The 17,179-nt window shown below is 43.1% G+C and overlaps 1 protein-coding gene across 1 annotated transcript in view; it reads left to right on the top strand.

Annotated features, from left to right (window-relative positions):
- Window positions 1-15,449: 15,449 nt before the first annotated feature.
- Window positions 15,450-17,179, top strand: part of RAB43 (RAB43, member RAS oncogene family) — a 28,521-nt gene continuing 26,791 nt past the window's right edge. The window contains 5 exon segments of the mRNA XM_072598277.1: window positions 15,450-15,479; window positions 15,482-15,526; window positions 15,528-15,580; window positions 15,582-15,603; window positions 15,605-15,961. Of these exon segments, the coding sequence (XP_072454378.1) occupies window positions 15,450-15,479; window positions 15,482-15,526; window positions 15,528-15,580; window positions 15,582-15,603; window positions 15,605-15,961 (507 nt within the window).

Here is a 17,179-nt window from a genome sequence, read left to right on the forward strand (position 1 = left end):
GAAACCTTGGGGGACATAGTTATGTCAGATGCCAGGTTGGACAGCTCTCTCTCTCTCTCTCTCTCTCTCTCTCTCTCTCTCTCTCTCTCTCTCTCTCTCAACTTAGAAATGGTTTGGATGTAGATTAATAATGTTCAATTAAATAAAAATTCTTTTTAGTAGACCTGAGCCTAAGGAAGCTAGGTGGTCAAGGTGATAGAGTGCTGAGTCTAGAGTCAGGAAGATTTATCTTCCTCGGTTCCAATCTGTCTTCACACACTTACCAGGCAAGTCATTTAACCCTGTTTGCCTTAATTTTCTCATCTGTAAAATGAGCTGGAAAAGGAAATGGCAAACTACTTCAGTATCTTTGCCAAGTCACAAAGAGTCGGACATGACCAAAACGACTGAACAACAAAAGACCTGAGCCTAAAAAACAGAGGGGACAGTATTAGTATTCATATATTTCTTTCTTTGATAGGGAAATTCCTCACTTACTGGGGGATTGGCACTGAGTGTAAAATTTGTCAATAAAATCGACTTTAGGCTCCACCTAGGCAGCCAGGAGCTATACATATAGCCAGACTAGCACAAGGAGAATCCTAGGGACAGATGAGAACCTGAAAGGAGAGTCCAAATCTCCCAGGTCGTGTCACCTCTCTGCTCAATTCTTTAGCATCTAACTAGGGAGCACAGTAGAAAGAAAGCTAGATCTGGCATCGAGACCCAAGTTCTAATCTTGCCTTGCTGTGTGATCTTGGGCAAGTCATTTTAACCTCAATTTCCTCACCTGTAAGAATGGGAATAATCATTTCATTTTCTCTACTTCCCAGAGTTGTTGTGATGATGTTTGTAAAGTGTTTTGCAAACCTTAAAGCACTCTGGAAATGCTAGCTCTTACTATTATTGTCTCCCTATTGCTTAATGAGTCAAGTTTCCCCTCCTCTGCTGAGAATTGAGAACCCTCCACAGTTTGTCTTTAGTCTCCCTGTCTAGTCCTGTCTCTCATTCCCCGCCTCTGTGCACTTAATGCTCTAATGAAACCTGAACACACACTAGATTTTCCTAATTAACAATGGTGATTATGTCCCTCCTTTACTCAAAAAAATCCTTTGTAGCTTCCCTGTTGCCTAAGGAATAATATTTGAACCTCTGACGTCGTACCCAAAATTATTCCAAACTCCAGGTCTGCCCTATTCCTCTTCACATACTCACATGCTAAACTACCATTGGCCTCTGTTCTCACCATGGCCTCTGACAACTCCATGTCATCTTTGCTCATGTCCTCCCTGTGCTGGTTATTCTTTGTGCTTAAGGAGGACCAAAATGACGTCACTATGTTGGGGTGCCCACATCAAGGGCACACCATGTTGGATGGTCCCGCATCAGTGTCTCCTATGTCTTACAACTGATGCCAGAGTTCTTCAGAGAAACCTTGAAAGTGTCTTTGTATTCCTTCTTCTGACCTACATATGAGCACTTGCCTTGTGTGAGTTTTCCATAAAATAGTTTTTTCGGTAAATGTACTTTCAGTATTTGAACAACATGGCCAACCCATCAGAGTTGCTGTAGAGTTTGACTGCTTGGCAGTTCAGCTCAAGAAAGGACCTCAGTGTCCTGTACCTTATCCAGAACCGAGACAAGCATGACATCATTGAAATGGAGAGTAAAACACCGACAAACTTCTCAGGCAACCTAATTTTGCCATAATTCTCCACAAGCCCTCCTGACTGACATTATCAAAGGCCTTGGTCAGATCAGTGAATGTTGTGTACAGATCTGTGCTCTGCTGCTGGCATTTCTCCTGGGCTTGCTGGGCAGCAAACATCATATCAGTCCTTCCTGAAGCCACATTGGCTCTCAGGTAGATGACCATCTTCCAGGTGTAGGATCAGCCCATTAAGGAGGATTCTGGTAAGAATCTTGCCAGCAATGATTAAGATAGACACCCTCCCTGTGACTGTCACAGGACAACCTATTTCCTTTTCCCTGTTCTATGAAAGAAGTTATTAACAGCTACTATATATCAGGTACTATGCAAAGTGCTTCTCTTTTTGATCCTCATAACAACCCTGGGAGGTAGGTGCTATTATTAGTCTCCATTTGCTGTTAAGGAAACTGAGGCAAAGAGAGGCTAAGTGACTTATCCAGGGTCACACAGCCAAAAAGTATTTGAGGCCAATTTTGAAAAATTACTTTCCTCTAATTTCTTTCTCTTGAGGACCCTCCCTCCTTCAAGGCACAGTCCAGGTGTCATCTCTGATTTTAAAAAGCAGAGAATTCAAGATCACCTGTGTTTATTTTTGCAGCTCTTAAAAAGCTTAATTCAATGGAGTAAATATCCCCTTAAAGACTTATCTCACAGGCATATCTGAAAATTATGCAAGATTCCTTTTAAGATATGAGAAGATGTGACCTTGTACATTGACCTTCTACATCATTAATATTAGGTGATTCATAAAAATAGGGAAGCATATGCTTACTCAAGGGTATCCCTCCCCCATCAAGGCAGAGCTCCAGCACAGGATCCAACTGGAAGAGGGATTTCCTACAGATGCCAAGCTTTTCCGTATGCTCTTGCTTATATATGACATTGTATAGGTTGTGCCCAGCTCCAGGACCTTTACTGAGACTTCCTGGAGAAGACCCACAATCACTCAAATGAGTTTGGAGGCCCCAGGAAAAGCCAAGTGGATGAAGAGTGCTCACTGTCTGGATCATGACAAGTAGTTGTCTGGGCTACCTCTAGGGTTCATCTATCAGTATACATATGTTACACTAATATCACGAAAGAATAAGAGTTGGGCACTGAATTCAACAAGAGTATGATACCTTGCCTCTCCAGCCCTGTACCTGAGACAAAGCCAACCGCAGACTAAACTGCTCACTAGATTGTTCATCTGGCTCCTCCAATCCTTACCAACTTTCTTCTCTGAAGTGAATGGAGCCATGAACTGATCCAAGGTATCTTGACTCCCAGTCCAGTGTCATTTCACTTACACTTTGGGAAAGCACATGCCTCCCTATTTTTATGAATATTAATATTATTGATGAGAGGGTCAATGTACAAGGTTGTATCTTCTCATATCTTGGGAAGTCTTAAACTCCTTTAATAAGACCAAACTTTTTCCTAAAACAAAAGGCCTGTATTTTCATGCAGATATTCTGCAGGCAGTATTGTAAGGCCTACAATCCTATAACACCACAAATTATGAAGAGTTTAAAATTAATATCTCTAAGAGCTTGGATTCCACCCTTGCATCTTCTAGCTCTAATGTAAGTCAAATGTAAGAGTCTGGGTTGTTCCAATTTGTATCCCCAGGATAAGTGCTTAATAAATTCTTTATCTCTCTTATCTATCATTTTGTTCTGCCCCCCTCCCTTTTTGAGTGTCCATTGGTAGATCAGGTTTAGAAGCACCTCATTTATTGGGGGGGGGTAGTGAGAGAGAGAGAGAGAGAGAAAGGGAAGGAGGGAGAAAGAGAGGGAAGACATCAAAGGAGAGGGCTGTGAAAGAAGTGAAGGGACTTTTCAACACATAACAAATAAGGGATGATGAAGCAGAATGCAGTAAAGGCTGTCCTCAAAAATGTTTGATCTAAAAGGAAGATGGGTAAAGGAAAACTGATACACTGTCCCTATATTCTACTGGTATCATCATGCTTTCAAGAAAAAGTGAGGAAAGGTCTTCAGGATGTTGACTAGACTGTGATAAACTGATAGAAGAACTTGGACAAGAGTCACACAGGGTAGAAAGTCTTTGATGGGTGATGGTCCCCTTTGTTGGAGGAGATCATAGATGGATTTGAGTGTCTGAGTATATACTACCTTGTCTCTTCAGCCCTATAACTGAGACAAAGTCAACCCCAGAATAAACTGTTAACTAGAATATTTATCTGACTCCTCTAGTCCTTACCAACTTTCTTCTCTGAAGTAAATGGAGCCATGACTTGACCCAAGAAACCTTGACTCCCAGCCCAGTGCCATTTCCCCTATAATATGCTATTTCCATGCTGCTCATAAGGGAGAGCAAAGTGTGACCCAAGAATTATATCTGCATTTATTTGCATAAGCAGAAACCATTTCTATCTAAAGCTTCTTTAATGGTTCAGAAAAGACTAAAGGATAATCAGTGTGTCTTTAGTATTAGGTCTTTGAGTCAGAGTACATGGGAGATAGAAGAGACCTGGCTGGAATGCTATCTACAGATGGGATTCTTTACTTTTTTTGAGTCATGAACCTCTCTGATAGTCTGATGAAACTTATGACCCCTTCTCAAAATTATATTGTTAAATGAATAAAATAGACATCTAGTATTACAAAAGAATTCAATTATATTGAGATAGTTATAAAAATTTTTTAAACAAGTTCATGGATGTCAAGTCTACTACAGAAGTATCATCCAGAGTGCTGGGGAGCATGATTAAAATATATTTGGAAAACATTTAGCAAAATAAATAAAAATACAATATAAATAGATACTCATTTGATTTCTTAATTATTATGCTGCTTACAGGGATTCATGTTTCTATTTGAATCTGATACCACTGGGTCATTTATACATTTGAACCTGGTAGTTGGGACTCTAAATGTAGCATTGTTGTCCAATGATTGGGTAGAGTTCTATGAAGAACTCACTAAGACCCTTCCAATTAAATCAACTTTGATATTCAGGGACTAAAATGCAAAGTGATATAGGATGAGATGACCCAAAAATACATTTGAAAAAGTGAGTAGGATAAGGAATGAGAAAAGCCAAATACCTATAAAGTCCACAGAAGCCTCATGCCTGTACATCATGAATACTTCCTTTGAGAAAATAATTGAAAGACATTCAGTACAGTGAATACCAAATAACATCACACACAAAAAAACAGAATTTGCTTATCTTTTAAGAGGCAGTTAGGTGACACAATGGATAGAGCACTGGTTTGTTCCTCTGACTCCTCTAGTCCTAGCTGATTTTCTTTTCCTCTGAAATGACCAGAGCCATGACCGGAACCCAGGTATCCTGACTCCAAGCCCAGTGCCATTTCTCAGTTAACTTATTCCCTATCTGTGGGACCTTGGCAAGTCACTAAGCTTCTGCTAGCTTCAGTTTTTTCAACTACAAATGAGATATTTGTAAAAAGTCCTTTGTACTTGGCACATGGTAGACACTACATAAATACTTATTCCCTCCCCTCTCATTGTAAGAGACAAGAAACAACTTGTCACTGGTATGAGAGTAATTTTTTAATTGACTGTGTACAGTCAGTCCACCAATTTCTTAGAACAAAGATCAAGATTAATACAAAGCTAAAATAACAAAAATGGCGCCCAAAAATATGGTGTTCAGATAAAATACCTACAACCTGACTTATTTCGACAAGTTATTGATGCCAAAAATGGGACATAGAACATTGACACTATTTTATAATCATTTCATGTGAAAGTTTAATTGATGTAAATCAAATTGTTATAACAAGGAAACTAAAAGCCCTAAAACCATTTCATTCAGTAAACTCTTGACTTATTTGCCAAGAGGAAAGCTACAGCTACTAAAGGTAACATTGGTTTAGAGTAAAATTGCTTTGTAAAATCATACTGGGAAAGATGATGGAAGATCATGAGCAGTATTGCTTCATAAGACAACAAGAGGCAATGGAGGGAAAAACCAGTCTGAAGGAATCTTGATAAGAGATCTAATTAAGTTATCACAAGGGCATCTAAGAATGAAACTCAAAGGAGAAGCAATCAACAGACAGAAAATGGAGAAGATCTGCAAAAAACTTTTATGACTTTTCTTTTAACCATCAAGGTTACTGGAGTCACATTTGGATGCTAACTTCACAGCTGTAGATGAGGAAGTAAAGATGGCACTGAAAAAACAAAGAGGGAAACTTTCTAGCTGGACTGAGCCAAGTAAACAAGGGAGGTCCAGGCTGGTGCATCACAATTCTTAGGGCCTCAAAGGATCAGTTCTCAAGGTACCTGAAAGAAGTGAAGATACCAAAAGAATGGGAAAAAAATAATCTCAGATCTTATTATTTCCACAAAAGAGTCAAAAACTGACAAACCATAAGTCTACTTTCCCATCTGTATCAAATGTATTAAACATGTATTAAGCACCTATTATTATTCTAGGAATGGTGCTAAGCACCAGGGATACAAATACTAAAAAAAAGATAATCTGTTCCCTGAAGAAGCATACAATCTAATCAGGGAAAAATACATAGAAAAGGGAGATAAAAAGCAAAAGAGAGGGAGGAGGGCTGAGGAGAAGGTACTAGGAGTTACGTGATAGAGAAATCTGAAGAAATTCCCAATGCAATGTGTGAAACAGATGTTTGGCCTGGTTTTCCTCCTTAGACGGAGGTTTTGGCTCTGCCCCCCAATCAGAGGGGCAGATGAGGTGAGAGGACTAAAACTGGGTGGATCTTGCAGGATGATAATTCCCAGTGATGAAGTTTCTGGGGAGTCCTCAAGTTCTACAAGTCTATAGCTTCTATTCTGTATTATGATCAGGTACCTAGCAATGATCATGTGTTGAAGATAGGATAGGAAGTAAGAACTAGATCTGTGGCTTCACTGGAATAGGGTAGTGGTTCTCAAAATGTGGTCTGCAGAGCCTGAGACCTGGGAGGTCAAAACTTCTCATAATTATCATAATGAACTATGTTTCTGATTTCCCTCTCTTTACTTTCATTCTCTCATGAGTATACAGTGGAGTTTTCCAAGGGCTGCATGACCTTTGAATTTAAATTCAAGTCAAGACATCACTCTCCTGGTGTCAATGATCCTCTTTGAGAACGAAGGATTGACGATGGATGATGAAACAACAACAAAGCTTTAGTTACATACAAAGACTGAGTTAATATATCATCTGCAGAATTATACTTCTGTTTTCAAAATGGACAAGTCTACGAACATGCCTAGAGTTGCTGTTTGGCCCATAGTCCTCGGAAAATCAGCATCAAGTAATCACTGAAAATCTTTGATAGGTGATGCTTGACCACAAACTTAGGCTTCTTAGTTCTCCAGTACTTAAGCTCAGTGCAAATCTGCACAGAGCAGATCAATTAATCAAAGCACGTAGCAGGTGCTTTAAACATGTTTACAGACTGAGTAATTTTGAAAGATGATTAAAAACAAAAACAATCCTGTTCTAAAACATCTCTCCCACTAGTCAGTTTCTTCAAGGATGTCTAATGTTATCAATACGTATTCCACCATATGCTGAAAAATATGCTGAAATGTTTAGAGTGTTGAATCACTTTTTTGAATCTGATAGTTTCTCTAGGGACAACTGTACTGACATTTGTACTAACAGTACAAAAGCAATAATGGATAAAGCTGCTGCACCAATTAAGGCAGCAGTAAGAATTATTATTGTATTCTTCACCAAATACTCAAAATTTTTAAAAATTGCATTTTCACTTAAGAATGTCCTTGATGAAGTACCAAAAATTATTAATTTTTATCAAATCATTACCCTTGAATATATCTGTTAACATACTTCTTAATATCATGTGGCAAAATGTGAAGTGTGCATAACAAATTGCATACCTAAGTAAGATGGTTGTCTCAGGAAAACTGTTTGTATAATGAATTATTCATGTTGTGAGCAGAATAGTACTATTACTTGAAAGACAAACTATGGTTATTCAGACTTGGGTATTTGGCAGGCATTTTCTTTATAATGAACAAAGTGAGCCTATCACTTTAAGAAAAATAACAAACAATATTACCAGCTATAAAATTTGAGCTTTCAAGAGAAAATTAAGAATTTTGGAATTCTTGTATCTAACACTAACTTGGGCAGCTTTCCAATACTTAATGACTTTGCTGAAGGAATTGACCAATGATATTAGTCAATATGATTTTTTTTGATATTGTATAATGAAATGTGTCCACATTTTGGAAGATTTGCATAACTGAGCCAGTTCGTATTTCCCAAACAACTGACGCATGATGTTACAAAATCATGCAGGGGTAAAAAACTCATTCAAGGATTCAAAGTACAAGACCAATGATTTTAATGCAGCAGAATATGAAAAGTTTATTGACTCAGTTTTAGATTCTATAGTGCAATTAACTCAATAGGAAATGCCACTTGTCTGGTTTTGATCTCTCAAAGAATATTCATAATTAACTGCAAAGGCCATTAAAATCCTCCCCCTTTTTCCAACTATCTATTTGTGGGAGGCTGGATTTTATTCCTATACTTCAACTAAAACAACTCATCACAATGAATTGAATGCAGAAGCAGAGATGAGAATTCAACTCTCTTTTATTAAGCCAGACATTAAAGAGATTTGCAAAAATGTGAAGGAATGTCACCTTTCTCCCTATTTTTTCTTTTGAAAATATAGCTATTGTAAAACACATATACTATTTATTTTAAACCACAATACTTTCATTGTTATTTTTAAATGAATTAATAAATCTTCTTAAATATTATCAGTTAAATTTCTAATGGGATAAATATCGATAGATATAACCCACATAAATAAAAGTTCTTTAGAGTTCTCAATAATTTTTAACAGTAAAAACAGGTCCTGTGACCAAGCAGTTTGAGAATCACTGGTATAGGGAACTACAGGATGAAGAAATTCCTTCTACTAATACAAACTGGCACCTTCTCTGCAATTTGTAGTTTTCAAGGGTTATCTATGATTAGGGGAGTGGGGGCAGGGGAAGTTAAGAAGGAAGGGAATAAGCATTTTTGTACTAAGCACAACAACCCTGGAAGACAAAGTGCTGTTAGTATCCACATTTTACAGCTGAAAAGTGGGGAAAGGATTTGTCTTCTACAAAAGGGGGTAGGGTGAGGAGAAGGATAGGAGAGGGGTTGCAGCCTGGGTGTGCATACCTCCAGAGGGTACAGGAAACTTGTTAAGCCCGTACAGAGCTTTTGATAAATAACTATGATCCTATTGAAATTAATTTCTCTATTTTATTTTTAATATGCACATGCTTGGTAAATTATGGAATCTATTTCCTTTCATATAGAATAAGGAGTATAGGGACCCCCCCCCAAAAAAAGTTGCGAACTCCTGTTCTGGAGCATAGAGTGGGGCACATTTTGTGTGATAATCCCAGAAATCATATTTATGACTAAAGACTATTTAATAGGAGAACACTAGAAACTTCATCCCCTAGGATAGTAGAATTTGTTCTTTACCAGTCTGTAACTTTCACCCGGGAATCTTATCTAAATTTTATACTTTCTCCAGCACTAAGCACAATGACTTACACAAAGCAGATCGATTAATCAAGCAACAAGCATTTATTAAACACCTAATATACATCAAGCATTGATTAGGCTCTGGGAATGCAAAGGCAAAAATGAAAGTTTCTGCCTTCAAGAAGCTTATTCTATTGGGTGGAACCAAATCCAAAAAAGTTTATTGAATTGAATCGAATATTTTTAGCAAATATTTTCTATTTTGATAAGTTTATGAATTCAGGTATGTGGAGGAAGTAGACTGGGAGTTTGCAGGAAACATCTCAGAAAAAAAAAATTAGAAACCAAAGAAATAGAGCTACTGGGTCACATAAATTAAGACAGACCCTCACTGGCTAACAAGGACAGGAGTAGCCTCACTTACTTCTCTGTAGAAGGAGACCTCCACAGTCTTAGAACTATCCTGTCCCATCAGGATATTCTCATAAGTTTAACTACAGGGAAAACATCCTCACTGGAATAAACTTGATCTCCAGCAACTCCAGAGACCCCAAGGTTAATACTGCAACCCCAAATCACCTACCATCCTTTCCCTATCACTCAGCCTCAGAACTCTGAGCAGCCTCACCTGATAGACTCCTTTGCATTGCCCACTTAGCAATTCACCTGGCAACTACCTACAATTACCTATCTTTTTATCTTCTTGAATAAGATAACTAGACTCTTGTCTCTAGATTTATTGACCTCCAATCAACTACATCAAGATTGGAGAAATTACTTCCTGGAAGGATTTTAGGATTCTAGGTTGAAGAATTCCCTAATGCGTACTCCCTCCAAAGGTCAGTTACCACTCAGACATCCAGGTGGATCAGTAAATAATGCTGTACTTGTAGTCACGTTGACCTGAGTTCAAACCCTGCCTCAGACATTTATTACCTACATGATGCTGAAAAAGTTACTTAATATTTCCATATCTCAGTTTCCTCATATGTAAAATGGGAAGATAATAGTTCTTACTTCATTGGGTAGTTGTGAAGATCAAATGAGATAACATATATAAAGTGCTTTGCCAATTTTAAAGTGCTCCAAAAAACTAGCTATAATTATTATAGCAAGCATTTTTATTTTTTTGAGGCAATGAGGGATAAGTGACTTGTGGCCTCCTGCTGAAAAGCTAAGCTTTGAGTTGAGGCTTGAAGAAAGTCCAAGACATGGAAGTGAGAAGGGACAGTATTCTGAGCATGGGGTTAGCTGATGTGTCCTGTTTAAGGAATGACAAGTAGACCAGTGCGGCGGGACCATAGGAGAGTACAATTTAAGAAGACTGGAAGGGTAAGAAGAAGGGACCAAATTATAAAGAGCTTTAAATGCCAAAGAGAGGACTTCAGAGTTGATGCTGAAAGGAATGATTGTTGTCCTTTGTCTTCGAAGAGGACCAAAATGACATCACCATTGTCAAGTGAAATTTCAGTGTGTCGACTGTGGCTGATCAGACCAATACGAGCTCAGAATGCTCTACCACAGGTTGGGCACAGATAGTCCGTATGAATTTTTGAGGTGGATATGGCAAATTTGCGCATCCTGAGTTTACTTTGTGCTGTCTCAATTCTGGTTTGCTCAAAGAGCACAGCACCTTTTCTTATATAGGCACGCCATGCTGAGCGGTCCTGTGCCAGTGCCTCCCATGTTGCACAGTCAAATCCAAAGTTCTTGAGAGAGACATTGAGAGTGTCCTTGTATCATTTCTTCTGCCACCATGTGATCGCCTGCCACATGCAAGTTCTCCATAAAGTAGTCTTTTTGGCAAGCATACATTTTGCATGCAAACAACGTGGCCAGCACATTGGAGTTGTGCTCTCTGAAACATAGTTTGAATACTTGGCAGTTCAGCTCGAGCAAAGACTTTAGCATCTGGTACCTTATCTTGCCGAGTAATCCTCAGAATCTTCCTAAGACAGGTCAAATGGAAGCGATTCAGTTTCAGTGGTACTGAAAGGAATAGGGAGCTCATGGAGCAGGGGGTGTCCTTGGCAGTTGATTGGAGGATGGATTGGAGTGGGGAGAGGCTCCAGACAGAAATCTATGATAAGAGGTGATGGGGGCCTGAGGTAGGGTGGTAACTACCTGTGAGTGGACATTTAAAGAGATGCTGTGAAGGTGGTGTTGACCTTGCCTGACAACAGTTTCAGATTGCCTGAGAACAGTCTAAACCAGTTAAAAGGAAGGCTAGCAAAGTCAACTGAAGAAAGAAAGGAGGTCCCTTCTATTTCATAAAACAAACTTCACTTGACCCTCAGGGCTACTGACATTCCTGAGCCTTCTCTGAGGACTTTTGGTTGTTTTGCAAAACAATTCATAATCCCTTCTCCTAGATGCTATGCCTCCGTTGGGACTGACCGCTTGGCCCCTCTTGGGCACACCAGCCCTTTGGTGCTTCGTGGTGGCCTTAGATTGGAATCCCCTCAGCTGCATTAAAGATCCTCGTTTTTCCTACTTTGGCAGTACTCTTTACCTCAGGCTGCCAATAGGAACAAGATTTGTGAGGACCAAGGAGGAACCTGCTCTCAAGGAGCTCATAGTCTAATGCGGAACGCAACCTATAGCATAGTGGGGATATGGGAGTCAAGTGAGAGTGAGAAGTTGTGGAAGATTACACATCAAAAAAGCCTTTAATAAGCTCCTATTATGTGCCAAATACTTTACAAATCTTATTCAATCCTTGCAATAACCCTGGGATGTAGGTGCTATTATTATCCTCATTTTATGGTTGAGGAAACTGAAGCAGACAGAAGGTTAAGTGACCTGCCTAGATCACATAGGCTAGATTTGAACTCAGGTCTCCCTGACTCCAGGCTCAGTTTCCATTGTGTCACCTAGGCACATGGCAGACCTGGGTGACTGGGAGGATGACAGTGCCCTGCATAGTAATAAGGAAGTTGGGCAGGGGGGGGGGGGAAGGGGAGGGGAGGAATAATGTGTAAATTCCCATATATCTGCACTTCCCCATTTTCCTTTACCATGTCTCTGTCCTCCCCTACATCTTCCTGTAGCAGTGGTGACCAGGAACATCCTGGTCAAGGTCAAAGGGTAAGTCCTTTGTTCTGGCTTTAAAGATACCCGGTACCCACTACCCACATCAGAGACTGATTAGAAGGGCGTCAAGGAAACATGGTAGGATTTGGCTCTAGAGGATCTCACCTGCGTGACATGAGACAGAGTAACTCCCTTCTCTTTTTATCTTCTGTAAAATGAAGGACTTTAAGGGTCTACAAGGCCCTCCTTGTACTGTTCCTTGCACAATATTTTCCATCTCCCAACTCTCTGCATGCATTGTCTCTTATGCCCCAAAGGCTTTTCCTTGTCACCTCCATATCCCAGCTTCTTTCATGTTCCAGCTAAAATTCTTCCTTGTGCTTCCCGGTGATGCTAGTGCTTTCTCGCTAATCTCCAATATCTTCTTTGGATAGACAGTAGCTGTTTATATGTTGTCTCCCCATTAGATAGTGAGCTCCTTGAGAGCAGGACTGGCTTTGGCCTGAATTTGTAATCCCAGTCTTTAGTACAGTACCAGGCTTGCTCCCTTACTCCCAGCTTTAGATTATAACAAGCCTAGCCTTTGGATGGGGTGTGCTTGCCCATCTAAGGGAAGGTAATCCTTTCCTTTAAAAGCTAAATCCAGAAGTGGATGGAAGGCACACCCCACAATGGCTCAATCTACTTTTCTCAATGAACACAGTGAACGAAAAGCATTTACTAAGGCCAAGTACCATAGCTCTTCAACCTTTCAAAGAGCTCACTTTCTAAAGAAGGAGACTACAGTACTGGGGAGTGGTAACCAGGAAAGGGAGTTAGGGTCTAGGAAATCCTCCAAAGGCTGAAAGGAACAATGGGGTAGTCAACTGATGTGCCTCTCTAACTTCCAACAGTGACTCCATTTCTCCTTGGTTGTCCAAGGACTAAGAATACCCTTAGGGAGAGTAAACTCTTTACCTTCTCACAGAGTGCCAATCAAAGTCTGATCCTTTGACCTTGCCAAAATTGACCTGATTACTCAAAGCCACAATCCTTTCACTCCCTAGAGGCTTCTTCCGTCCCTCTTGAGTCTTACCAGTCTACAATCTGATATCTATAACATTTCTGTTTGAAGATGGTAATCAGCCCACATCTTTTTCTGATCATACAATTCTTTGAGGACAGCAAGGTAGGCATATTAGTAGTTGCTAGTGTCCTTTCAAATGCCTTTTTTTTAACCAAGACTTTCCCCTCTCATAGTTCAGCATCTTCCTCTCTCCCAGATGCCTGGAAAATTGATCCTTCACTGCTTTCAAAATTGTGTTGCTTCCAGTGAGGTTTTCTTCAGGATGCACAATAATTTACAAACACAGCGTTATTTTCTTTTTCACTAAGGAGGAAGAGGGGAGAAAAGTCTTCCAACCATTCCTAAGTAATTAAGGCTTTCATTACTCAACATTCTAATATATCCTCAGATCTGAGTCAATAAATCTAAAGAATTATCAGTGACTTCTTGTCTTTTGAAATAAATGACCTCCACATTATGCACATTCACAGACCAATTTACTCAGTGCATAACCGAAAAACTCAGCGAGTTCAATGATTTCAAGGCCATTTCCACATTTCTTAACCTTTTAAATAATATTTTGTAAGATCAGGAATTCCTGGAGAAAGGACCACATGCAGACCCAGGGTTGTAAGTAGCATGAATTTTAATTTTTTGTTGTCTTATAATCTACAAAGTCATAGGCAGGAATGTTGCTAATGGGCCCTCTAGAACAGTTACAGGCCCCATAAAGCTAAATAATTGAGGCACGGAACAATTTCTAGCTAGGGTTTGGGATCATCACAAAACGGGCAGTGTTCTGAAAAATCCTGGTGTGCTAAAGCCCCGAAAAGTATCCATTCATTAAACAAGTATTTGTTAAATACTTATTATGCGCAAGAGATACTGTGATCAACACTAAAACTCTCATTAAGACAAAATATACAGTTCTCAGTTTTATGGTAGAAAGATGGCAACTTTTTGGATTGTTTCTCAAATAACGCGGAAGGCGACCTTAAGTGCCACTTGATTGATCGCTCCTGTTTTATGACGGCAGGAAGACAGTGCCTGTGCAGTGGCTCCCAGGACCAGCATTTGCAACATAAGGAGCTACCTGAGGGCGAGAGCAGTTTTTACTTAGTATCCCCAGAGCTGCTAAGACGTATAGGAAACACTTCCTACAGGTTTGCTGACTTGACTTGTGATCATTACACCTTACTTTTATGCGTGCCTGGAGGTGAGTGACGTAGAGGTAACACTTTGTCCCCCAAACGGTCACAGTCATCCCTGGGGCACGAGATATTGCTCAGATTTGGAACTGAGAGAGGCAGTTTGGGTCTAAGGGGAAAATCAGCCTGGAGAGGTCCAAAGATCTGAGCACTCCTCTTGCTCGGCTACACTGCCCTGGGCGAATGACCGCCTCCGGTCCGGGCTCGGTGTTTTCTCGGTAACACGAGTGGGCCGGACGGCTGGTCTCCGCGGTCCCTTCATGCATATGATTACAGTGGCTCAGATGACCCTAGCTGGGCCCAGAAACCTAGACTTGACCTTACACGACCCAAGTCAAGCCCAGAGCCCCAGGACTCTTCACGTCCAACTAAGGTTCCCCCGGAGGCAGGAAAAGAGGGAGGAGGAGGAGGAGCGCGTCAGCAAAGAGCCGACCCAAGGGGCCGAGAGCAGTGGGCGGAGCGGAGGGCGGGGTGAGGAAGGGCAGGGACTCCGGGGGGGGGGGGATGCAGAGGGTCCGCCCAGTGCGGAGGACTAGCGGAGAAAGGTGGGGCGGATAGGACAGGGAAAGCTGGCAGCTGAGATGGGGGTAGGGGCACCACTGGGCTGGGGCGGGCCACCGACTGCACTACGCGGCCCGACGCGGGGAAGCGGATGATGAAGGCGGGGCTAAGGGGCAGGACCGGGGAGGGGGCGGGGCGGAGAGGTCGGATTAGGGAGGGGACAAGAGAGTGGGGCTGGCGGGGCCGGGACTGCCCTGCCCAGCCAGGGGAGGGTTGGAGGGTGGGAGGCGGGGAAAGCTGATCCAGAGGATCCCGACTGGGGAGAGGTGATGCGGCAAGCCCCGCCGCCGGGAGGGACCAGATTAGCCAGGGAAAAGAGACTAGAGGGGCGGGGCCGGAGGGCGGGGCTGAGGACCGGACCGAGGACGGATCCCGCGGGGAAGGGGGGAGGTGTCCAGCTGGGGTGGGGGAGGGGGCAGCGATGATGCTCCAGACCCGGACTGAGCAGCCGGAGATGCGGTGGGCCGGGCTGCGAAGGGGGTGGCGTAGAGGGGCCGGCCTGGAGACGGGGCGGGCAGGAGGCGGTGCGCTCGGGGCCGGGCTGGACTTGGGGCCGAGCCTGGCAGCGGGTCGGCAGTTCCGTGGTCTGTTCCGCAGGTGCAGCCGCGGCAGCCCGAGCAGCGGCGGCTCCACGTCGTTCGGAGGAGGAGCGGAGAGAGCGGCGGAAAGGACCGGCCGTGCGCTCGCTTTGCGCCGAGACCGTGGCCTTCCTCCGCTGATCTCCAGCGCCCGCCTGCGGTGCCCTCCTGTCCCCGCGGGGCCGGGGCCATGTCGGGGCCGGGCCCGGGGGATCCGGACGAGCAGTACGATTTCCTGTTCAAGCTGGTGCTGGTGGGGGATGCGAGCGTGGGCAAGACGTGCGTGGTGCAGCGCTTCAAGACGGGCAGCTTCTCGGAGCGCCAGGGCAGCACCATCGGTGTGGATTTCACCATGAAGACCCTGGAGATTCAGGGAAAGCGGGTCAAGGTGGGGCTGGCCAGCGAGGTCGGGAGGGGAGGCAGGGGCGCCAGTTTGCTGCCCCCAGAGGGAGAGTGTGCCCCGAACTCCGGGAGAGCCCCTGGATCCTGGCCTCTGGCAGGGAGGAGCGAGTTTCCGATAGCCTTGCAAGCTTTCTCCCCTACCCCCAATCCCCTAGCGCGAGTCTGGCCTTCGGGAAGGGGGAGGGGGGGTGTGTGATATGGCCCTGGTGCCCTGGGGATCGGGCATGGAAAGAGGGGGCAGGACTGTGCCTTCTGCTCCCTCGAGGGACCTCTCTGCTCCCTTCCTACCTCTTGACCTGAAGCTGCCCTAGGCCTTGACCAGCGGCCCCGAGGCTTCTGGGTCCTCTTGCCCCCGACTCTTCCCTTTTCCCTCCAGAAGGGGGGAAGAGCGGAAAAAAGTTAGGCTGGAGTTGAGGTTTCTTTTCGAGGTGGTCACTGTGAGATTTTCCAGTGTTCTTTGTTACAGCCAAGACTCTCCTAGAATGTTAACTTCCAAATCCTGTTTGGCTCCACGGGGCCACCCCCTCCTCCACCCTCTTGTCACAGCAAGCTTGCGCTTTGGGGTTAATTTGGAGTTTGGTCCCCGTTCGTAGCTGGCCCATCTGTTTCGTCCTTGGTATTCTCTGGACCACTCTTGGCTGGCTAGATCTCAGAAATTTAACCAGAATCGAACCTCCAGCTTCTCCCCCCCCCCCTTTTCACTCCTTCCAAAAAGGAAGGGGGGGTACTTTTCACAGGATGAGGGGTGAGCTGGAAATAAACTCGGTCACGAAAGCTGCCTAGGGATAGAAACTTTCCTGCCAAACTGTCCGCCCTGTCTGGGACCTAGTCAGAAACTTCTTTAGGCTATAGGTGGTGGAAGTGGTTTAAGGAAGTCCACACCCTCCCCACCCTTTGAGGGCCCGCTGGAGCCTTAGAGAGAGATGGGTGGGCAGGTCTCGGTAAACACTGACCCTAGAGCATGCTGCTCAGGAATTTTACATAGATGGAAAATTCTGGAAATTATTGGAGGATGGGAGTGAATTTTGGCAATATAGTCTAAAGGACAGGGCAGTGTGGAGCAGTGGAAAGAGCTGTGTACTTAGAACTCATTCCAACTTTGATGCTTATTAGTTGTGTGAGCTTGGATCCTGCACAACCTCTGATTTAGTTTCCTCACCTGTAACATGGAGGTAATATTAGATATGAACTACCTTCCTACTGT

Source organism: Notamacropus eugenii, chromosome 3 (genome assembly GCF_028372415.1).
Source record: "Notamacropus eugenii isolate mMacEug1 chromosome 3, mMacEug1.pri_v2, whole genome shotgun sequence".
Classification (NCBI taxonomy): domain Eukaryota; kingdom Metazoa; phylum Chordata; class Mammalia; order Diprotodontia; family Macropodidae; genus Notamacropus; species Notamacropus eugenii.